The 24,623-nt window shown below is 42.9% G+C and overlaps 1 protein-coding gene across 2 annotated transcripts in view; it reads left to right on the top strand.

Moving 5' to 3' along the window:
• Positions 1-24,623, top strand: part of LOC132127067 (protein turtle homolog A-like) — a 46,391-nt gene that overhangs the window by 20,077 nt on the left and 1,691 nt on the right. The window contains exons 5-21 of one of the 2 annotated variants that reach the window (XM_059538685.1): positions 4,005-4,156; positions 4,722-4,839; positions 6,254-6,395; positions 6,484-6,629; positions 7,173-7,315; positions 7,572-7,712; positions 8,329-8,445; positions 9,113-9,263; positions 9,522-9,633; positions 10,021-10,208; positions 10,660-10,877; positions 11,012-11,096; positions 11,248-11,415; positions 11,579-11,615; positions 11,721-13,943; positions 23,591-23,748; positions 24,365-24,531. In XM_059538685.1, coding sequence (XP_059394668.1) covers positions 4,005-4,156; positions 4,722-4,839; positions 6,254-6,395; positions 6,484-6,629; positions 7,173-7,315; positions 7,572-7,712; positions 8,329-8,445; positions 9,113-9,263; positions 9,522-9,633; positions 10,021-10,208; positions 10,660-10,877; positions 11,012-11,096; positions 11,248-11,415; positions 11,579-11,615; positions 11,721-13,943; positions 23,591-23,748; positions 24,365-24,522 — 4,457 coding nt within the window. In that variant the 3' untranslated portion in view covers positions 24,523-24,531. The remainder of the gene's footprint in view (positions 1-4,004; positions 4,157-4,721; positions 4,840-6,253; positions 6,396-6,483; positions 6,630-7,172; positions 7,316-7,571; positions 7,713-8,328; positions 8,446-9,112; positions 9,264-9,521; positions 9,634-10,020; positions 10,209-10,659; positions 10,878-11,011; positions 11,097-11,247; positions 11,416-11,578; positions 11,616-11,720; positions 13,944-23,590; positions 23,749-24,364; positions 24,532-24,623) is intronic. The other variant, XM_059538686.1, reaches the window with a different exon arrangement.

Consider the following 24,623-nt stretch of genomic DNA (forward strand, 5'->3'; position numbering starts at 1 on the left):
GTAGAAACTCCAGAACTGTACCAACTGGGCAGTTTGCTGGGTCTAGCTGGCGGTCTCTGCACCATGAAGTGAAAAGCTTCCACTTCAGGGCGTACAGTTTCCTCGTAGAGGGAGCTCTGGATTGGAGTAGGGTCTCCACAACCTCAGTTGAGAGACCAGCTGCTACCAGTTGTGCCCCCTCAGGGGCAACACCCACAGCTTCCACAACTCCGGGCGAGGGTGAATTATCGTGCCCTGCGCCTGTGAGAGTAGGTCTGTCCTGATCGGTATCTCCCACGGAGAGCCGTCGAGGAGCGAGACTAGATCTGAGAACCATACTCGGCCCGGCCAGAGCGGGGCTACTAATAAGAGACGGACCCCGTCCCGGCGTACTCTCGCCAGAACTCCCGGAAGCAGAGCGATAGGGGGAAAAGCGTACAGACGAAGCCTCGGCCAGGTCTGTACCATAGCGTCCAGTCCCAGAGGAGCTGGATGAACTAGAGAGAACCAGAGGGGACATTGTGACGTCTCCTGAGTCGCAAAAAGGTCTACTTGAGCCCTGCCAAACACTCTCCATATCTGATCTACCACCCGTGGGTGAAGTCTCCATTCCCCGGGCCTCGGCCCCTGCCTCGACAGTATGTCTGCTCCCATATTTAACTTCCCAGGAATATATACTGCTCTTATTGAGAGTAGTTTGTTCTGGGACCACACCAGGATCTGGTGCGCCAGCTTGTACAAAGGGCGCGAACGCAGACCGCCCTGGTGGTTGATGTAAGAGACCACTGATGTGTTGTCGGTGCGCACCAACACATGGTGACCTCTCAGGTCTGGGAGGAAGTGCTTCAGTGCACGATAAACTGCTAGCATTTCTAGACAATTGATATGCCACGTTAGATGGCGATCGCTCCACAGACCACGGGCAGGGTGGCCACTCATGACCGCACCCCAGCCGGTGAGGGACGCGTCCGTCGCTAGTGTCACACGGCGACAAGGAGCTCCCAGCACCGGGCCCTGATTCAAGAACCAAGGTTTCTTCCACATGTCTAAGGCACGGAGGCAGCGCCGCGTGACCTTGATAGTGCGAAGCGGATTGCCCCTCGGGGAAAATCCCTTGGTCTTGAGCCACCACTGTAGGGGTCTCATGTACAGCAGGCCAAGAGGTATCACGTTGGACGCAGCTGCCATCAGACCCAACAATCTCTGAAATTGTTTGACAGTGAGTGACTGGCCTTCTCTGACTCTCTTGACTGAGATGAGGATCGACTCGATACGAGCAGGGGACAATCGTGCCTGCATCGCGGTCGAATCCCATACTACGCCTAGATAGGTGGTTCTCTGAGCCGGAGAAAGTACACTCTTCTTGGCGTTCAGTCTCAAACCCAGCTCCCCCATATGTGCGAGAACGACATCTCGATGTCGAACCGCAATCTGCTCTGACTGAGCTAAAATCAACCAATCGTCGATATAATTGAGAATGCGGATGCCCTGCGTGCGCAGGGGGGCCAGAGCCGCATCTACACACTTTATGAACGTGCGGGGTGAGAGTGCGAGGCCAAAGGGAAGTACTCGATATTGGTAGGCTTCGCCCCCAAAAGCGAACCTCAGAAACTTCCTGTGTTGAGGAAGGATGGAGATATGAAAATATGCGTCTTTGAGATCTATCGTGACAAACCAGTCCTCGGACCTGATCTGAGCTACAACATGCTTGATTGTGAGCATTCTGAACTTCAGTCTCATAACTGAATGATTTAAGACCCTCAAGTCTATAATCGGACGCAGCCCCCCATCCTTCTTTGGAACTATGAAATACCGGCTGTAAAATCCGGACTCCCTGTCCTGAGGAGGGACCACCTCGATGGCCCCCTTCTCTAATAGGGTTTCCACATCCTGTTCCATAACCAGACCCTGCCCGGGGCCCACTATCGTGTGAACGACCCCGTTGAATATAGGCGGCACGGAGCCGAACTGAATGCGGTAGCCTTTTTCTACTATATGCAGGACCCAACGAGATACATTTGGCAGTAGTTTCCACGCTGCTAAATAATCTACTAAGGGAATCAGTCTCTCGAGACTGACCTCTGGTGTAAGAGACCCCCGCAGGGGCGGCGAGCGTCCCAGCCCCACTACGCGCACGGGCGGAGGATACTGAGAACGATGCTCGCCCGGGGCCGCTGCGCCCTGGAGCACTGGCAGGGTTGGCAGAACGACCCCTAGAGGGCACTGAGGTGGGACGGGCACCGTGGACTGCGGTGTGTACCGTTCTACCCCAGCGGAGGCTGCCCTCTGAAACCCCGGGCCATTGGCGTCAGGGTTTCTTGGCCGAGGACTTCTTAGCTTCGATAACCGCCCTTAAATCTAATTTGGGCTTAGAAGACCCTGTCCCGTTCTTTCATATCGGACAGGGTCAACCATAAGTGCCTCTCCGCGGCCACCATAGCTGCCATGGACCGCCCAATCGCTCGGGCGGTCTCCTTGGTGGCGCGGAGGGAGAGATCAGCGGTCCTTCTTAATTCAGAAATATCATGGGACTTGATCTCCTCTCCCTCGTCTAGCTCCTTGAGCAGGTCGGCCTGGTACGCCTGTAACACCGCCATGGTGTGCAGACACGCACCAGCCTGACCTGCAGCCGCATACCCTTTGCCCACCAAAGCCGAAGTTGTTCTTAGTGGCTTTGAGGGCAATGCCGGGGCCTTCAGAGACGATGCCGCGCCAGGGGACAGATAGCTCGCAAGCGTCTGTTCCACCCGGGGCATCGCTCTATAACCGTGCTCTCCCATCCCCACTACACTTCCGTAGTAATCAGACGAGGGGATGTAGAGGCGGGCCGAGAATGGACGTTTCCACGACCTGGCGATCTCATCATGCAGGTCGGGAAAGAATGGAAGGCCCCGGCTGGGAGGTGGCTGACTCGCGCGCAGGAAGCGTTCATCCAGCTTGCTTCTCTGCGGTTCGGTAGACTTTTCGGCGGGCCAATCGATACTTAATTTGGCCACCGCGCGAGTAACCACCTCTAAGAGCTCCTCATACTGTAGCGAGTGGGGTGGCGAATCCCTATCGAGCGACTCCACATCGACCTCCTCGGAGGAAGAGAGGCGGAGCGTCGATCCCTCACCCTGAGTGGAAGGAACCGCTGTGCGTGCTTCCGACTCTAGGGATTGGGTGCCGGATCTGGCAGAAGTGGAAGGAGATAGCGACTGGCCCGTCTCCATTCCCTCTACCAGATCGACTTGCGAACCCCACGAGTGCAGCCGCCGTTCTGCCTCGGCAGAAGCGGGACCAGCACCGCGGGGAACGCTGGCGAAGGCCCCCTCCTCGAAGAGGGCCCTCCGGGAACGAAGCAGCCGCACCGACATTCGCTCACAGTGCGGGCAGTCGGCCCCCTCGAGAGCCGACTCAGCGTGCTTCGAACCCAGGCAAACCACGCACAGGTTGTGTGTATCCCCACCCGTTATATATCTCGGGCAGGGAGGAACACACAGCCTATAACGCAATTTGGAATCGCCATCTGAGTGCTTAACTTTCGCCTTGCTTTTTGGCATGTCTAGGAGCTCTTTTAACTGGACAGACAACAATAAATAAGACTCACAAGACGGACAAATGACATTCACACACAGAGCGCTTGCTGAAAGACGCGAAGCTGACGCCAGCTGCGTGGCACGTGCTTTTATAGCTTCCTGGTCGCTTACGTCACCACGTCGGTGACGTCACGCCCTTCCATTGGACTGATTACACACGATATTCAGAGTCGCGTACGCTGAACGCGTTCCCCAAAGCGCTTCGACGCAGCTCGAGTTCCTGAAGAGGAACCACTTTTTTCAAAATCATTATAAAATCTTACAGACCTAAAACTGTTAAACAGTAGTGTAGATTTATATTTAAAATTTTTAACTAGTGTATGTAATTCAAAATCGAATTACTTTTTGTCAGTAACTCTCCAAGATGAAGAATAACTCACTGATGAACTGCTCTTTATATCAACACATTTGATCATGACTGTTTTCTTTGCTTACTCCTGTGTCTAGCGCCTCCTGTGTTTACGGAGACCTCCCCTCCTGGAGTTGAAGTGTTTGCAGGGAGATCAGTAACCCTGAAGTGTGCAGCTCAGGGAAATCCCCGGCCTACAATAACCTGGTCTAAACATGGACGACCTATAAATCCTCAAAGCAAAGTAAAGGTGGGCTGTTAGTTATTAAAAAAAAAAAAACATGAAATGGTTGACAAATGCTATTATCTTCCCTGTGTAGATATATTTCCTACGTAAAGTTGGGTGGGACATATCAAAGTGCTTGTCCTTTTTTAAACAGACAATAGCATTTAGTTCACCTCACAGCTTGAAAAATACTGATTTAGTACTTGCAAGTGCTCATTTTGGAGAGCATTTGAGTGGACAAAATATGTATACACCCCTCCAAACAATATTAGTCATAAGCACTTTTAATCCATTTTCCTGGAAAAGGAAGACGTTTGTTTTGTCAACTTTGGGGCTGTAATCACTTTGACCTTAAAGCTAACAGACATGTAAGCCTGGTAAAACCTAACTCTGCTACTTCACTTTGCTTTGTAGACAGAGTACAGAAGCGAACTGAAATTGAGCGGAAGTACGAAGTCTGACGTAGTCAGACTAACAGACATGAATTGGCTTCATCAGATTCACCAAAGCAATTGAGGATCAGATCTACAATACATTTATCCTCCACTCTCTTTTCACACACTTCATATCTCTCATTTGGATCCTATAGATCATGGATGGAAGTTTATCTTTCCATGCTGTAAGCAGAGAGACATCAGGCAAGTATCAGTGTCAAGCCTCCAACACTGAAGGAAATGTGACTCACCTCACAAAGCTCAAAGTCATTGGTAAGTCGGCACTGATGTTTTCTCCTCATTTAGGATGAATATCTGTATTGCTCAGGTTAGGTACAATGAAATGATTTGAGAGATATTGAGTAGACCATTATAAACCTTATCAGTCTTGCTCATAAATATTTATTAGATGGTATAATGTCTGCCCATTATTCATAACTAATTTGTAAATAAAGTATGTGAGTGCAAGCCATTTTAGAATTACTGATGCAGATTGCACATGTATTAGATCGAATTGCATTTAACTTTGGCAGACAGTTTCTGGTTTTTGTCTCAAAATATGGTTATTGCACCCTAAAAAAGGGGAAGGGGGACAATTTTCACCCTAGTTGCAATAGTTTTGAAACCCCTGGCTCATGCCATAATATTCTACATGAAAATTAGAAACTTTTCTGATTGAATGGCGCCACCTAGTGGTGGTGTTTTATTACATAACTTTTAAGCACACTTAATTTTCAGGTGTCTGTAGCTCAAAGAGTACAGCAAATTCCAGCAATGACAAACTCATAAGATCAATTCCCAGGAAATGAATGTGTAAAACAATACAAGTTTGGGTTTGCTAAATGCTTTTTTGTATTGAATTTGCATTTGTCTTGTACAGCACTTTAAATTTTAAAAGTAGATTTTTAAAATGTATATGTTAATACAGTATTAATGAAAGTCCACTTAAGTGTACTTACTTGTGAGTACAATTGAATGGCTAGGTTTTTGAACATACTTAAGTTTAAAAAGTGCACTTTTTTATAATGTCAAATTAAAAAGTAAATTGAAAGTACTTTTAAATAATTGTTTTAATCTTTTGTCAGTCTTTATAGCGGTACACTTATTTTGGTGTATTGACAAACATGCTAAAGCTCATTGAAAAGTACTTGATTATAATTTTAACTGTAGTGTGTTTTGATATTCCGTTTAAAGTTAATATATTTTCATTTAATAAATTGCAGCTTTATCATGTGTAATTACAAAGAAATTAAATAAAATAACAAATAGAAATAACATTATAGTAGTATAAAGTATATTACAATGCATTTGAGTTTGCCAGTGCTGGTCAGTAAACTCAACAGTACACTTTAACCACATTTCAAAGACAATAGAGTAATAATGAAAGTCCTCAAAAGTTTAAATAATTGTTTTTAATATAAAGTTAAATGGAATACATTTCAATTTAATTGTAAATAACATGCATTTAAGTTTCTTAAAACACTATATTTACTTTGCACATGTGTATTCTTTTAAAGTATATTAATTCCATTTTATTATTTCATTCTAAAAAGTTAGCAATTTTTATTTTATTTATTATTTTTTTTTACAAGGAAAAACAAGTGAAACACATATTACTCATATTTCTGCATTATGGAACATGTTTTTTTTTTGTGTGTGTGTGTGTTTGTTTGTTTTTTAACAACAGGCCCTCCAGTGATCATAATTCCTCCAACGGAGACTGTGCTCAACATGTCCCAGGATGCCTATTTGAAGTGCCAGGCTGAAGCTGATCCACCCAACATGACCTATGTGTGGCAAAGACAAGGAGAAGATATTTATCACATTGAGTGAGTTCTCTTCTAAAACTGTGAACCTCCATCTTTTTATTTACAGGTAACATGTAGCTTATGCAGTATTCCTGTGTGTTTGATTTAGATCTCTGAAGTCTCGTGTTAAGATCATAGTGGACGGTACACTTCTCATATCGCGTTTGACTCCAGAGGATTCTGGGAACTACACCTGCATGCCCACTAATGGACTTCCTGTCTCCCCGTCTGCCTCAGCCACTCTCACTGTGCAGCGTAAGAGTCAATACTGCAAAATCGAAATAATGAATTTGCCTTTTCCTACACTGGTATAAATTTCACACAGTACTATACTCCAAGATAAACAATAAACAACACTAGTTTCAACCACATATATGTTCAAATTTGTATATACATGATATATAGAATATAGCACATCCAGATATTTATTTATATATATATATATATATATATATATATATATATATATATATATATATATATATATATAATGCTGTTCTTGATTAACTTTCTGTTTATCAAAGAATCCACAACCATTGATATTGATTTGCATATTGAAATGATTTCTAAAGGATCATGTGATTTATGAAGGATCACTAAAGACTGGATTAATGATTCTGAAAATGAATTTTTGCATCACGTGAAAAAACATACAAATTAAATATATTCAAATAGAAAAAAGTTATTTTGCATTGTAATAAAATGCCGCCATATTACCTTTTTATTCTATTTTTCATCATATAAATGAAACTATAATAAGCATAAAAAAAATAAAAGAATCTATATCTTCTTTCACAGACCCAGCACAGGTGATGAAGATGCCCTCCTTGACCTTCCTCCCCACTGGCATGAGGGGCATCATAGCGTGTCCTGTCAGAGCTGAACCACCATTATCACATGTCGACTGGATCAAAGACGACAAACCACTCGATTTAGGCATGGTGGGTAACTTGCTTTTCTCACTATCCATTCAAAAAACTTTTTTAACATTTCATGCATACAGTTTGTACACTGCTACTCCTAAGTGCTTTCCTGAGTGCTTTTCCTCTGCTACTAATGCTTGACATATTGATTTTAATTCGGTTACACCATGTTGTGCTTACACTTATACCCCTCTCTTGATGACGTAACCTCACATCTTTCCAAAGAGCATTATTTCAGAAAACACTCAGAATAACTGTGAATTTCTTTCAACAGTATCCTGGATGGACACTGACTTCAGAAGGCTCTATAATCATAGCGACAGCTAATGATGATGCTGCAGGTGTATACACGTGTACTCCCTACAATAGCTTCGGGACAATGGGGCAGTCTGAGCCCACCACCGTTTTACTACAGGTGGGGCCTTACAAATTACAAATGTTTATAACTATGGAAGACCGATTTTGCCACAGAATTAAAAAAAGGTCATTCAGATTTTTCATCTCACAATTTCGTTTTTCATTTTTTTTCTCACAAATATGAGATACAAACTCACAGATCGGACTCTTTCTTAGAACAGCATGATTAAAACCCACAATTGCAAGAAATAAAGTCTTAAATTTAAATTTGCAAGAAATAAATTGTGAGATACAAACTCGAAATTCTGACTTTTTTTCTCACAGTTGTGAGATAAATTGCAAATTGTAAAGTCCAGTTCTGAAGGCGAAAAAGACTGGCTTTTTTCTTAAAACTGAAAGTTTATATCTCACAGTTCTGACTTTATAACTCACAATTCTGTGTTATAAAGTCAGACTTGTGAGATATAAACTCGTAATTCTGAGGAGAAAAAGTTAGAATTGTAAGACAAAAAGTTACTTTTTTATTTTTATTCAGTGGCAGAAACAGCTTCCATATATAACAGATATTCGTCTTAGAATGTTGTGGGGAAAAAGTGATGGAATGTGAAGCAAATACAATTAGTTATGGTTAATGTGAATTTTCAAGCCATAATATAAGTGTTTTCATCTTTTAGGATCCTCCATCATTGAAAGTGTCACCTCGTAAGGAGTACAGACAGGATGTTGGGGGCATGCTTGTTATTCCATGTCAGATGGATGGTTATCCGGCTCCAAAAGTCAGCTGGAAAAAGGTAAAAGTCATTATACTGTGCCTTTACATTTACATTCTTGGTTCATTTGTCAAAGTGATTCTACCATATTTTGTATCACAAACAACATAACAGTATTTACAATCAGTTTAATAACTAATGGTAATGGTTATAACTAATAGTAATTCTAGTAGAAATACCATATAATATAATATATATTTATTTACTGTATTAGTAAACTGCACTGTGCAGTTGCTTTGACACAATCTTTTTTGTTTAAAGCGCTATATAAATAAAGGTGACTTGACTTGACTTGACTTGACTGTTTTAAATACTCCATAGACGTCCATTGAAAGTGTCTTACTGTACATGTTTTATGTTTGTTTTTTCAAACTAGGGGACAAGTTACAATTATTTTCTGTGGTAAACAGCAAACCACAGATGTTGTTGAGTGAGCTAAACACATATTTAACCCAAAACATTCCTGTACTGTTATGAGGTGTAATGCTCAGCTGCAATAGTTTACAACTGCTTATTGTGTAAAATTGTGCTGATTAACATAAAAAAAAAATAGCATTAGTCCTGTGCACAAATATTTTTCATTTTCTCCAAATATTATAATGCATCCCCTTACAGCAGGAAATCAAGTTTTAATTAAAATTGGTGTTTAATCTCATTATATGCTTCATTATGGCACTGCTCCTCTTAGGTTGGCACAGCCTCTCGCTCACTGTTAACTGTAGCAGCGAATGGCTCCCTCATTCTGCGTCCTCTCAGTAAAGACCACCAGGGGGAATGGGAGTGCAGCTCCACCAACCGAGTGGCCACTGTATCTGTCAGAACAACAGTCCTTGTGCTGGGTAAGACTTGAAGCATCTAGATCATTACTACCACACTTGGGCCTTGTGATGTCTGCTGTTTCAGTAAACATCTTCTGTGTTAATTTTGGGCTTGAAATTTAGCTAAATAAAAGCCCTAAAGGGGCTAAAGGAAATATTGTCTAGTGGCTCCTGAGATAGTTGAGTAGTCTTCATCTAGATTGAATTTGCAACTTGCTGTCACACCTCATGTATCACACGACATATGTCACACATAACTTGTTTCCTTCTGATTCACAGGTACAAGTCCACATGCAGTGTCATCAGTATCTGTGATCCCAGGAATGAACCAGGCCAATGTTTCCTGGGTAGCTGGCTTTGATGGAGGATATGCTCAGAAATTTACTGTCTGGTTGGTGTCTGTCTTGTTAGAGTTTATCTCTGTAAATCTTAAGTATTTTGGAAATTGTAGTCTGTCAGATTATATTTTTTTATAATAAGAGCAGTATTTATCTAATAAATTTACTCTAAATGCAAAACAATGCAAAGCAGAGTCACAAAGCTGCATACACAATACAAATCTCAAGAAGGTGCACAAATAACCACCCTCAAAAAAAAAATTTGCATTTTGTCATGCAGCATTGCTATTAGTTGGTAAAAAAATTTTTTTTGCTAATTTTATGCTACTGAAAAAAGTAGTGTTAGTAGTGTTTTTGCTAGTTTTCACTGGATGGTTTAAGAATGTCTTCATAAATCTTATTATTTATTTTTTTTTATTTGCTAAAATTCTTTTTTTCAGGTATAAGCAGGTGTCAACAGAAAGGAAAGAAGAAAAGCAAGAGTGGTTGTCTTTCCCAGACCTCTCCACTGAGAACAGTCTGTTGGTCACCAATCTTATTCCTGCTACTGAGTACCAGTTCAGTGTTGTGGCCCAAAATAAAATTGGCACTGGGCCCTTCAGTGAGATCACCACCATCACAACTCTTGGTAAACATTAGATATGCACAAAAAACTTTCAATACCTATGAAATTGTTTTATTAACCTAGTTTTCATGGCCATGAACCATAATTTGTTACATTTTGTTGCTATTAAGTGACATATGATATTAGGAGGATGGCATTTTATTAAACAAACTATTGTACATTGAAAGAAGAGAAAGCATGTACATTTAAATTTGATTATCTTATCAGTTTAATCAATTTTAATTCATTTTGTCATTTTCTGTGAATGTACTAGCATATAGATGGCCTCAAAGCTAATAGACATACTCTAAAAGCCACAGAACTCAAATTTTGATTTAATTGGGTCTTTAAAACACTTAGTCTGTGTGCTGGCTACCTCAATGTTAAACCATCTGTATTTATGCTACACACTGTGAATAATTGAATAAAAGCAAGCTGCTCATTTCAGTCTCTCATTTAATATTTGATTTTACAGATTCACATCCTGTTGTGGTTAACCTGGTACCACCTACAAATCTCTCAATCAATAAGAGTTCAGAGGGAATTCTTCTGTGGTGGTCAGTGCCTCAGTCCCATTCTCCTAACATTGACAGTTTTGTCATACAGTCACGCCTTGAAGGAGGGGAATGGATTAATCTGAAAGAGAACATTAGCCCAGTTGAGAGTCAAATCTTACTTCCAGGGTTATGTAAGGTAAATGTTCTCGAAGACATGATCTTAGATTTTCACGAATCAGTCAGTTTGTCATATTTGATAAATGCAGCCCTTTCTTCCTTTGCTTTCATCCTTATTTTGTAATTTTTCTCACTATGTATCACTCTCTGAAGGATTGCAAGTATGAACTGAGGCTTCTCTCTCAACGTGGAGATCAGCTGAGCATGCCCAGTCCATCAATCAGTGTCTCAACCATTGGTTAGTGCTTCACACATCTCATGTTCTAATCACCTCCCTGTAATATTTCCTTAAGAAATTGTTAGAGTGTATTACTCTAAGCTATACTTATACAAAAATCTATAAGTATTTAACATACCCAACCATTAAAGCCGTTCTTTGCGTTCCTCAGGAATGAATATGCACCCAGCCAGTTCCCGCCTCCTAGACTTTCCTGACCAGCTAATGGCTGGTGTTATGGGTGGTGTAGGACTCCTTTGTCTCGCGCTTATCCTGACCCTGGCAATAGTCTGTTTCATTTTTCATAAAAAGAACCGAAGGCGTAGGAAGAATGTCAAGGGTAAAGAAACAACACTTTGAACTGCTTAGAACTGTTTAACAGTCTGCCTTAATGATTCCATCTTTGAAGATGCTCTCAGTCCTCTACCCCATATTGTTATTCTTCATGCATGATCATTCATCTTGACACTCATTCCAATGTAAAATTGGTTCCCTCCTTTCAGATCTCCCTCCCGCAATAAATAATAACCCTTCTGAGAAGTAAGTTCACCACCCCTGTTTCATGAAACCCTTTTTCACTGCCCAAATTTTTCCTTTTTGTTGCAACCATTTTGTAATGTACTAATTTCCTTTCCTTGATCTTAGCAGCCCTGACAACACCCTGAACCAAAGGCTCCTACCAGCTCGTCCTCTCTCCTACACTTCCTCTTCTTCCAATCACTCCTCCCTTGAAAAGTCTAGTCAAAGTGATTGTCATGCCCAGCGGCAACATCTCCTTCCTCAAGCTCACCCTCCATCCCACCATTCCCTCCCTGAGAGCCATCCCCAACGGGCATCACTTGCTCCTGTGTCCTCTGTGGAGTTCATCCACCGAGGTCTTGACGGACGCTTTATCATTGATTCTTGTGAAGACGGCAGTATTGTCAGTTCTCAGATCAGGAGAAACCCGAGTCAAAACTCCCATCAGTCATCAGAAGGAAACAGGAGCTGCAGAATCCAGAAGTCCCAGTCTTTGAGATCCTACAGGAATGAAAGACAAAGGCCACCTTTTGTCCTTTCAGTGGATCTTCCACCTTTCGCATCAGATATCCCTTCTTCTAGCAGAACACGGGCTATGGCTAAGCACCTCTCGTTGAACGGCCATTACATGCCCATTCTGGAGCAAGAGTTCTTGGATGAACCAGAACAGACAAGTCCCTCATCAGATTGTAGTGGCTCTTTTCTCTATCCTCATTCAGAAAGTACTCTGGGTCGGCAGTCCATAAAACAAGGTACCAAACACTCTACAGCCAGTACCCTGGTTTTGCAGATGGAGCATGAGAGGGAACAAGGAAACCTAAGTCGCTGTTTATCTTTAGCTCGTGAGAGAGAGGAGCTTGAAAAGGAACTACGCAAGTACACTGGTGATCGAAATCCATATAGCCATGAACAAACAGATGATGAGTATGGAAGAATCTGGAAATTCCAAGAAACCTCAACTCCTCAAGGTAACTTCCAAGCCATTAGACAAAGCCTTTTATCTGAGAATGCCAGCATGTTGAAGGGAAGAGCTGCCTCTTGCATTCCATGGGAAGAAAGACACAAGATTTCTTCTGCAAGCTTGGTGCCCCTACATACCTCTCATGGAAAGGATACCAAGTATAGGCAGAATCAACAAGGTTACTATTCCATTCAGAGATCTAACTACCAAAGGTCTCGTAGTCTAGACAGAGGGGACCACCAAAAATCACAAACTTGGGACCGAAGACGAAGCAGAACTCCTGTTGAGTCAAATCTTGGTCGTGTAATGGATGTACCCTTAATCTACAAATTGGAAAAGACCAAAAATGTTGTAGGGCAAAAAGGCCAGAGGACCTCAAGCAGAAGTCAACATTATTTTGACCCTTGTATGTATTCATCCTCAGACAATCATCAGAGGCAGACCATAGAAAGAAGCACTAGACAGGTAAATCCAACTAGTGTTTATTCAGAGATGAGTGTAGATGGCCCTGATCTTGAGAGCCAATCTCCATATTCAAGGTCCATGCTGGGCTCAGATCACAGTTATGAGACTCTAGATTATGACCGACCCAGATTATCAGATCTTGTAAAAGATAGATCAGTAGAGTCAGGACATGCAAGTTTAAGGAAGCAGCAGACGTTAAATAAATGGTCGAGCAAAACTGTATCTCAAATCAATGTCTCTGGAACAATGCCTCGGAAGACAAAGAGTCTGGGATTAAACAACTGTAATCGCCACAAGAGCACCCAAAGTTTAGACTCAAAATTATACAAGGACCATTTTTTGACCCCTGATGCCTGGATAGACTCGCTGACACTTGGTCGAGATTCCCCCTCCCCGACATCCCCCTTTGCATGCAGACCCAACTCAGTTGCAGATAAGCCTAAAAGTAGTCCTAGTTTGCAAACAGATTCATCTGTGGCTTTAGAAGGTCAAACAAAAGACCCCCATCATCAGGATTCTAAATCATATAATGGCTCGAGGAATAACTCACAATTCCGCAAAAAGCGGGTGTTGGGACATAGCACTCATGCTGCCTTATCAACAGGGGGTTCTAGCTGGCCTCGGCCTTATTGCCCCTCTCTGCCAGCCTTGCCATCTGGAAGACAGAGCCAAAGCCAAGAGGGGGGTAGAGAGGAGGAAGATGAAGATGGGCAGGAGGTTGATGTGGAAATGAACAGATACAAGAAGAGTTCCAGAGAGGGAAGTTACAGAAGTTATGCAAGCCAAAGCAGTGGCAGAGGCAGCATGGATGCCCCTAACAACAGGCAGTTCTCTCTCAGCCCTCCCCTGACCAGCTCTCCAGAGACCATAGAGGACAGTGACAGAGATGAGTCAGTTCTACAGGAGCCTGAACGGCATGAAAGGTACAACTGACTGTTCTTTGCCTTTCTCCATATATTTATCTTAAGCTGTTTATAATTATTTCAATTGATTCTTATGATTGATCGTCTTACAAAAAGTATTATGGAAACTCTTTGCCATGTGTTTGTGTATACCATGTGTTGTATATACTATGGTAATTAGGGTGGAAAATCATGGATCGATTCTGAGATCTTCCGAATGCATTGCTATTCTCTCTGGAATCCATTCTGAGCTTAGATTTTAACAGCAGATGGCGCTCTAATCTAGTTTTTATCCTCACACTTAAATGGTCATGAAGAAGAGTGCTAAAGAGTGCCCATGCATTTGGTGGAGTCCATGGACAGTAAAAGAAATGGACACAGCGACCCCATTGGATTCAACGGAGACAAGTGAAGTCAATTAGAAGCACGCACTTCCTGGGGGTAGAGCGTACTGCGCAGACTCAAACTGAACTTGATGTCGTAAATGTCTCGTGAGCAACCTGTAAGTCTTCTAATTGCTGTGCCAAGAGAAATCTGAATCACCCACTGAATCTTGCAGACGTTGTTGAATAATTTTGTCCCGTTGCTTTTATGGACTCTCTATGGGCTTCTCCCTTGACTTCATGCCTCCACGTTCCCCCGATAGCCTCGGTCCCCTAACCGATAGACAGTAAAAGATTGTCTGTGTAAGAAAGGCCACGCAGATAACTGAACAATCACTTATGCGCAACTCCAGCGCTGACAGATGCGCTTAAACACCACCAGAGGGCATGCAATAATCAGTGAGCAGCGCTCAGTTATGGGTAGAACTGCGCAAGAAAGAAAGTGAATGCAGTACGTGGGGCTGTGCAGATGCGAGTATTCATGCCATTCATGAACGTAATATAGTTATATTGTGTGCGTTAATGACATAAAGTAAGCTTCTATTCTCACTTCTAATCATTTAGACTATCGTGTTTGGGTGCTATATTGTGATTATGGCCAGTGTCTAGATGACGCACTGCTAGATTCATTTAATATTTCCTTGTTAACTATTACAAACACAGTGTATATTATGTTTGGATAGATATTTAATAAGATATTTCTGCTATACTGTGTATTGTACAGCTAGATACTTTGAGTTTCAAATCTTTGGCTTTTAAGTTTCACCAGTAATAGTTGTTATAATCGGTGACGCACTTTTTATTTAGTCACGTTTCTGTACATGTGACTGTGTTTAATGGCAATCATTATTTCTGTGACGATGCTTGTAATTACACACATTACAGTTTAGTTACTGTTTACTTATTGGATGGATGTATATGGATACTACATTTATATGTTATTTATTTTCGTTATTTCTTTAATTCCAGAACCACACATACACATAGACGGATATATTATAAAGCCAACTGCTAGATTGTTTGCCCATGCCTACTCAACTGTTCATTAAATAACCTAAATTCAGCAATTGGTCTGGTTCCTGTGTCCTGACTGGCACCCGAGAGTGATCACCACACAAAATAAGTCTCAGCGATAGAACTCAATATACAGTCCTTCTAAGTCTCACTAATATTGGTCCTTCGAGCCGGATGTGTGTCATTTCTCTCTATAAGATGGATGATAGAGCCTCAACCAGACCTAAACGCCGGACCCACCCCCCACATCATTATGATGAGTACGAAATGGGTTTTGTGCTGCCACAAAGACAGTTATCTGAACCAAGAATCAGTAGGCATGGGCAAGAAGAGGAGTTGTGTTCACAAGAAAAAGGAGCTGCCAGTATGACCCCTCCCTCTTTCAACCGTCGTCAGTCACTAAGGGATGCTGACTGTACAGAGGAACAGCACATTGCAGCGGGACAGTACAGCCAAAGACCAGTTTCTGAATACCAGTAAGCCCATCAGTACACCGAGAGAGCACATGCTGAAAGAAGCAGATTATCCACTCCAAGTAGTTGGTCTTCAGAAGAGTACAATTCACCTCCAGCCTTCCAGAAAGACTTTATGCAAAGTAGAGATGAGCACCTGAACACCGCATTAGCTGAAATCAGAGAGACCAGATCTGAGTTAAGATTACTAGCAGAAACAGTGCGCAGCTTGAAGCAGATTCCTCAACCAGCTACAGGGAGCTCTCAGTCGAATGCATTGGATCCACGTAAGTCTGATCAATTACCCACACTCCCGTTAGACCATGGGTTTATGCCTCCGCCCAGTGAGGAGCTGATCGCTAATGTACAGTTTAATGAGTACGATGAGGCAGACTGGCCTGATCCCCCTCCATGGCCAGAGACAGGAGACCCACAACCTCAGTCTGCCAGTAGTGAGCCCATTGTCGACTTTCTGGAGAAGATGATGAGTGAGCTTCAAGTTCTAAAACAAGCAGCTGTTAGTAAGAGTAAGCCTCTTGTTGCACAGACACCAAGCCCTCATATCGTGGTCGGCTGACAGCAAAGACAAGAAGGATGTTTCAAGGTCATTTGAGTCAACAACAAGGCTTCCATCCTCAGCCACCTATTCGAGCCAGTCCAGCATATAACTCAGAACAGTACAAGAGTTACCTTCAAGGTGAGCCTGCAGCGATCTCAGAGCCATACCTGCCAATGAGGGCCCACAAGAGAACTGTAATCGATCCTCAACATCAGATTCCTCTACATTCTGAGCCGATATACCGAGGTCCGATGCCGTCGATTCCCTACTTCAGTCACAGAGACCCCAGTGAGTTTGCTAGGATGAAAATAGCTTTAGATAATCTACTACCCCCCGATGGGACAGAGCTTTTTAAATACCAAATCCTGGTGGATCACTTGAAGTTGGAAGAGGCAAGGCTGATAGCAGATTCATATCTGAATTCCCCCAGACCGTACAGTGATACCATGGCAGCTCTTAATCTAAAGTTTGGCCAACCTCATCAGATGGCTCTGAATAAAATAGCCAGTGTTATGGACTCGCCTGATATTCGGCGCGGTGATCAAGCTGCCTTCGAGAAGTTTGCCTTACAGGTCCAAGCACTTGTGGGCATGCTTAAATCCCTTGGTTCCCCAGGAGAGATAGAGCTACAGTGTGGATCTCACGTAGCACGCTTGCTGAGCAAGTTACCGACAGAGATGAGAGCTGAGTTCAGGCGCAGCAAGTTTCATTATCCCGGAACAACCTACACTCTCACTGATCTCTCTGATTGGTTGCAATATGAGTCGTGGTGCCAAGAATATGACGGTTCATCAACAGTGAAGATCACTAAGGAGAAACAATGGCCTAGACAGGAGCCTCGGCAGAAGAGGTGGACCACTACTGTGCTACATGGATCTAGAGAGGCGATGGAGAGAGAAGTTTCACCCGCACAGCTGAATCCATCTACTAGGAACAGAACTGCACCCTACTGTCCATTCTGTAATAATACAGAGCACTTCTTAAGTCAATGTACCGAGGTTGTAAAACTGACCACCGAGCAATTATCAGAATGGATCCGTACCACTCGAAGGTGCTGGCGATGTGCTAGAACTCACCAGGCAGCCCAGTGCAATCTGCGGAAACCTTGTAGAATTTGTCAAGGTAAACACCTACCAGTGCTGCATGAAGTTAATTCCAGAACACCTAAGAGTGTGGTCAAGTCGACTAAAGAGGAGAGCTGTCTAGTGAATACATCTTCTGAAGTGCTGTATGTAGATAAACCAGTAAATGGAAGTCGTGTGCTATTAAAGGTTATTAGAGTACTACTCCACCATGGTAAGCGCACTCTGAACACCTATGCTATCCTGGACGATGGCTCGGAGAGGACTATGCTCTTACAAGCAGCAACACGCCACCTGGGCCTCCAAGGAGAGCCAGAACACCTGGCCTTGCGGACTATACGTCAAGATATTCAAGTTCTTCATGGGTCCAAGGTGTCATTCCGTGTTTCCCCAGCCGATAAGCCTCAGCACAGCTTTCTCATCTCTGATGCCTTCACTGCAGACCACCTTGGTCTGGCACTTCACTCTTACCCCATGAACAAATTACAGAAAAATTACAAGCACCTTGTGGGCCTCCCAATACAGGCATTCGAACAGGCACAGCCCTTGCTGCTAATTGGAGCTGATCACCCTCACTTGATTACTCCTGTTAAGCCAGTAAGGTTAGGTCCCCCAGGGGGACCGGCAGCCCTGAAGACAAGATTAGGGTGGACATTACAGGGTCCCACCCGACTTGTTGAGCAGTCCATTCGGCCACAGCAGTGTTTATTGACCTCAACCAATCCCTCTAATGGCAGAGCTTTTCAGGAACGTAGAGAAACTGTGGCAAGTGGACGTACTTCCTATTAAGAACGAGTAAGAGGTTACCAGGTCACGACAAGATCAAGAGGCCATTAACATGCTTGAATCAAGGACCAATCATGTTAAAGTGGATGGAGTCTTACGTTATGTCCCCCCATTGCTTAGGCACAAATATATGCCTCCTTTCCAAGCCACAAAGGAAATGGTAATGCCCAGCCTGCGGAACACCGAACGGTGCCTCGCTAAAGACCCAGAACGAGCTAAGACATACAACGCTGAAATTCAGAAACTGACTCAGACCGGAGTAGTTAGGAAGCTGAACTACCATAAGATAACACAATCAGTTGAATCATGGTATATTCCACACCACATGGTGACCCACAACAATAAGAATCGCATAGTGTTCAACTGCTCTTACCAGTACCGAGGTCAGAACCTAAATCAGTGGCTGTTACCTGGACCCACTTTAGGACCCTCACTCCTAGGAGTACTGTTACGGTTTCGAGAGCATAGTGTAGCCATAAGTGGTGATGTGAAAGCCATGTTTCACCAGGTCCGCCTGCTCCCTGAAGAGCGGCCCCTTCTGAGATTTGTCTGGAGAGACATGGAAAGAGACCAAATTCCATCTGTGTTTGAGTGGCAGGTTTTACCTTTTGGTACGACGTGTAGTCGGTGCTGTGCCACTTACGCCATGCAGCACCATGTAATCAGTCACAGCCAGCCAGGGGATGATGTGAGGTTTTCCATTGAGAAATGCTTCTACGTGGATAATTGTCTGCAAAGCCTCTCCTCACCTGACCTGGCCAGAACCCTGGTAGATAAGCTAAGGGAGACTCTAGCCTCAGGTGGATTTGAACTCAGGCAGTGGGCCAGCAATAAGCTGGATGTCATCAGTCACCTACCCGAAGAAGCTCGGTCAGACAATCTGGAACTCTGGCTCGCTCATGACCGAATAGACAATCCGGAATCGGCTCTTGGCCTCAGCTGGCACTGCTCAACAGATGTGCTGGAATACAAACATCGCCCTGTAAATTATGATGCTCCTACCATGCGGAATATCTACAAGGTATTAGCCAGCCAATACGACCCTCTTGGCTATATTCTGCCATACACCACCCATGCCAAAATATTAGTGAGACAACTATGGGACAAACACAGAGACTGGGACGACCCCCAGCTGCCGCAGGATTTGAAACGACTGCTCTCAATTCCCAGACTGGAGCTCTGTGCTGCCCTCACAGGGGCCCAACTCAGTCGATTGTTAGAACGAGAGCTTACCCTGCCAATCAGCCGAACTACCCTCTGGACCGACTCAACCACGGTCTTGTCCTGGTTACACTCTGAGTCATGTCGATTTAAGGTTTTCGTTGGCACTCGAGTGGCAGAAATTCAGGAGCTCACTGATCGACTTTCATGGCGATATGTGGACTCAGTGAAAAACCCTGCTGATGACCTCACCAGAGGTAAGAAGCTAGAAGAACTAGCTGAGCCTAACCGATGGAGCCATGGGCCACCCTTTCTTCTTCAAAGCCCAGACAAATGGCCGACCTCACCAACAACAGTAATTGACGAGTGTCACACAGAACTTTGCAAGTCTATCTTCTGTGGAGTCACTACGACCATACCTGACAAGGAGCCTTACTTACCAGATGTGCATCAGTACACAACATGGAGGGAACTTTTAGAGGCGACCGTACAGAAGCTTCAAGGGGCGGCAAGTAACAGTAGAGCTCTTAGCGCTGATGACTACAGTACAGCTGAGATTCTTATCCTAAGAAGTGCACAACAGGATAGTTTCAGAGAGGAGTTCAGCCTACTGCACAATGGGAAACCAGTTCAACAAAATAGCCGTCTACTTATGCTGTCTCCAGAGCTGGACAAGACAGATGAACTCATTAGAGTTGGTGGCAGATTGAGACGATCTGAAGACTTAGACCCAGCTGCTGTGCATCCCATTATTTTGGATCAGCACCATCCCACCACTAAGCTTTTGATCCAAGACTACGATTCTCGACTCGGCCACCCCGGCCCTGAGAGAGTGTTTGCAGAGATTCGCCGCAAGTTTTGGATCTTACGAGGTCGAGAAGCAATTCGACGATATCAGCATACCTGCACAGATTGTAGACGATGGAAATCAAGCCCTCAAATTCCAAAGATGGCAGACTTACCTATAGCACGCCTACGCCTTTATAAGCCAGCATTTTACTCGACGGGGATGGACTGTTTCGGGCCCTTTGTAGTCAAGTTGGGCAGGCGCATAGAAAAGAGGTGGGGAATCTTATTTAAATGCCTTACGACCAGATGTGTACATTTAGAGATCCTCACCAGTATGAATGCCGACTCCTTCTTAATGGCTTTGAGGAGGTTCATCGCCAGAAGAGGGACACCAGCTGAGTTGTTCTCCGACCAGGGAACAAATTTCCGAGGAGGAGAAAGAGAGATACGAGAGGCTCTTACGGAACTGTCCCCAGAACTCCAACTCCAGCTTGCCAAACATAAAATACATTTTCACTTCAACCCACCTGGTGCACCCCACTTCGGTGGAACGTGGGAAAGGGAAATTCGCTCTGTGAAAACAGCACTTTACAGAGTAGTAGGAAGTCAAGCTGTCACGGAGGAAGTACTCCATACTGTTCTCCTGGAAGTAGAAGGCATGTTGAATGCTAAACCATTGGGATATGTATTCTCCAACCCTAAGGACCTTGACCCGATGACTCCAAATTTTCTTCTGATGGGGCGGCGGGACGGATCTCTGCCCCAAGTAGTGTACCCCAAATCCGAACTCCTGAGCAGACGCCGATGGAGACATTCCCAAATTCTGGCTGATCAGTTCTGGTCTAGTTTCATTAAGAACTATCTCCCAAGTCTACAGTCCCGCCAGAAATGGTATTCCACATCTACAGATATGACCCTAGGATCTGTAGTACTGATGATGGACCCTCAATTGCCGAGAGCACACTGGCCAATAGGACGTGTCACCAAACTTTACCCCAGTGCTGATGGACATGTAAGGACAGTGGACGTAAAGATCAATGACAAAACCTACACTAGACTGGTAGCCAGACTGATTGTTCTATCAGAGGTTCAAAATGAAGATAAGAACTGTTCACAGGTGCTGAACTAAGTACTTATTTAGGAACAAATGTGCTCCACACATTTGGGGGCGGCTGTAAGAAAGGCCACGCAGATAACTGAACAATCACTTATGCGCAACTCCAGCGCCGACAGATGCGCTTAAACACCACCAGAGGGCATGCAATAATCAGTGAGCAGCGCTCGGTTATGGGTAGAACTGCGCAAGAAAGAAAGTGAATGCAGTACGTGGGGCTGTGCAGATGCGAGTATTCATGCCATTCATGAACGTAATATAGTTATATTGTGTGCGTTAATGACATAAAGTAAGCTTCTATTCTCACTTCTAATCATTTAGACTATCGTGTTTGGGTGCTATATTGTGATTATGGCCAGTGTCTAGATGACGCACTGCTAGATTCATTTAATATTTCCTTGTTAACTATTACAAACACAGTGTATATTATGTTTGGATAGATATTTAATAAGATATTTCTGCTATACTGTGTATTGTACAGCTAGATACTTTGAGTTTCAAATCTTTGGCTTTTAAGTTTCACCAGTAATAGTTGTTATAATCGGTGACGCACTTTTTATTTAGTCACGTTTCTGTACATGTGACTGTGTTTAATGGCAATCATTATTTCTGTGACGATGCTTGTAATTACACACATTACAGTTTAGTTACTGTTTACTTATTGGATGGATGTATATGGATACTACATTTATATGTTATTTATTTTCGTTATTTCTTTAATTCCAGAACCACACATACACATAGACGGATATATTATAAAGCCAACTGCTAGATTGTTTGCCCATGCCTACTCAACTGTTCATTAAATAACCTAAATTCAGCAATTGGTCTGGTTCCTGTGTCCTGACCGGCACCCGAGAGTGATCACCACACAAAATTAGTCTCAGCGATAGAACTCAATATACAGTCCTTCTAAGTCTCACTAATAGTCTGCGAGCTTCTCCTCCTGTCCATACAGTAATTTCTCTACTGTGCGACAGAGAGTCGCTGGTTATGACGCAATCGTTTGCCCATTTTTTACAAAAACAGCTTCTACGGGGCCACAACGTAAGATACAATGTAATGGGGCCTTTTATACATTTTCGTGTTTCTTTAGAAATAATGAAAGGACAAATGGAGTCTTTAATTGCTTCACATGTAAAATTATTCGCTGTCAAAGTGACGCAAAAATGAATGGGAGTCAATGGAATGCTAACAGCAGGTGGGGGTCCGCTAGCCAATGGCAGTGCCCAGGGATGCTTCAAAAAAATATGAAACCCTGCCCCCCTGGTGGAGTCGTGTATTTCACATCAGCTCAGAATGCTTTTATGACATGAGATTAATGTAAACTGCCCACTGTGAACATCTGTGTAATTCGCGTAAACCTTTTTGAATTTTATGAATGATTATTTTAGATTCAAGTGTGTAAGGATTTGGAAACAAGCAGAGTACAGCTGTTTCTAAAGCATGCAGTCCCATCTGCTGTTCAAAACTAAGCTCAGAATCGACTCATTCATGCTCAATCATTTCTCGATTTAAGATGCATCGATTCATTTTGCCAGCCCCAATGGTAATACCATGTTTGGTAATTGCTCTGATAATACAATAGGTATTTTATTTGATTTTTTTCTGGAATACTATATTGTCTTTTATTTAAGGTAGGGGACTTCAACCCTGTTTCTAGAGATCTACCATCCCACAGATTTCAACTCCAACCCCAGTCAAACACACCTGATTGAGCTAATAAAGGTGTTCAGGGCAGAGTTTGTCTTATTATTGGGAGATATGAGGGTCTGTATTACCTATCATTGGAGAATATCATTGGGCTTTTTGATAAACACAAGCAGGTGTGTTGAAGCAGGGTTGGAAATGAATGGTGCGTTTAAGTCATGTTGAATAGATCGTATTTACGAGTTGAATGCATATGAACGCCACCACAAAGTCATTATTATGAGCCGGAAACTCGTCATTTTCTTTAAGCCTCAAGGATTTTTGTAATGTAAAATAACACTATACAAGTTACATATACAAAATATTATAATATTGTATAATTACCATAGAATATATGAATCTATTTACCTCACCTTCATAAACAAAAAACTGAAAAAAAGATGTACATTCTTTATTTATCATTATTTAGATGTACAGTAAAAAATTGTTGAACTTTATGTAGAAAAGTGACCAAAGTGACTTTAATACATCTTGTAAGTACAAACGTCCCAGGAGGACTTGAACGCAGCAGAAGTCTGCAGGACAGTAGCTCTCCAGGAGCAGGATTGGAGATCCCTGATTTAAGTTATCCACATTAGACTTAACTATATGTCACATTCCTTTATCTTCTGACTTTAGATCTAGAAGAGGCTCTGTGGATGAGAGTTATGAGTGGGATTCAGCTTACGTCGCAATGGATCCTGTGGACCCCAAAGTGTCAGGTCTACAGAGCCAAGAGAAGAAGATCGGCTCTACTAAAGATTATGGAAAGCCAGATTTAGACCTGAAACAAAAAGGTAAGAGAAATGCTTTCTCTGTATATTGTAGCTCAGCAAAAATGTCTTACGGTTGTGAAATTGTATCTTTAGGGATACCAAGAAAACCTGCTCCTTCACTGTTGCATGATGGTTTATTGTTATTGTGATGTCTATTTCAAATTTTCCTGCACCTAAATGCCAAAAAGTATACTGTGGTTGATATTATATTACTGTTATCCTTTGATGCATTTTAGCAGGAGATTATTAAAAAATCAGACCATCATTTTCTCAGTAATTCCAATTTGTATAGCCCTCCTATTGTGTTTGGGTCAATTTGACCCACATTAAAACATTTTTTATTTATTTTATTTTTATTTTTTGTTGGGGATATTACATTGGTAATACCATGGTTTTACAGACACGTACCATGGTGTTATCATGGTGTTTTTATTTTTACATACCTTGGTGTACCATTCAAATACCATGGTTTATGAGTATGGTAATCATGATGCATTAACAATGCAGCACTTTTTGAATGGATTAGGACTGTAAGAGTTAAATTATGAAGACCAGTTCAAAGGGTCTGAACTAAAGTGAATTCAAGGCATTCTGCTCTTTTTGGATTTATTCATCTCCATTGTCTTTTTGACCCAAGGTCTTTACCCTCCGGCTGGTTTGAAGGGATCTGTTCCGCTCTTTGAACTTCCCAGTATTCTTCCTCTTCACTGCGAGCAACAATCACTCCTTTCTCAAGAGATTCGGAAGAGCTTCACGTCATTCCCAGACCCAGAACCCGAGACTGTGCTTTTCTGATTAAGGACAGTAAGTACACCATTCATGCTGATTAGCCTGTACTGTTCATTTTAGCGTTTATACGCTTAAGTAGTCAGAAATTGTGTTGAAACACTTAAGAT

The sequence above is a fragment of the Carassius carassius genome, chromosome 45 (genome assembly GCF_963082965.1).
Source record: "Carassius carassius chromosome 45, fCarCar2.1, whole genome shotgun sequence".
NCBI classification, from domain to species: Eukaryota; Metazoa; Chordata; class Actinopteri; order Cypriniformes; family Cyprinidae; genus Carassius; species Carassius carassius.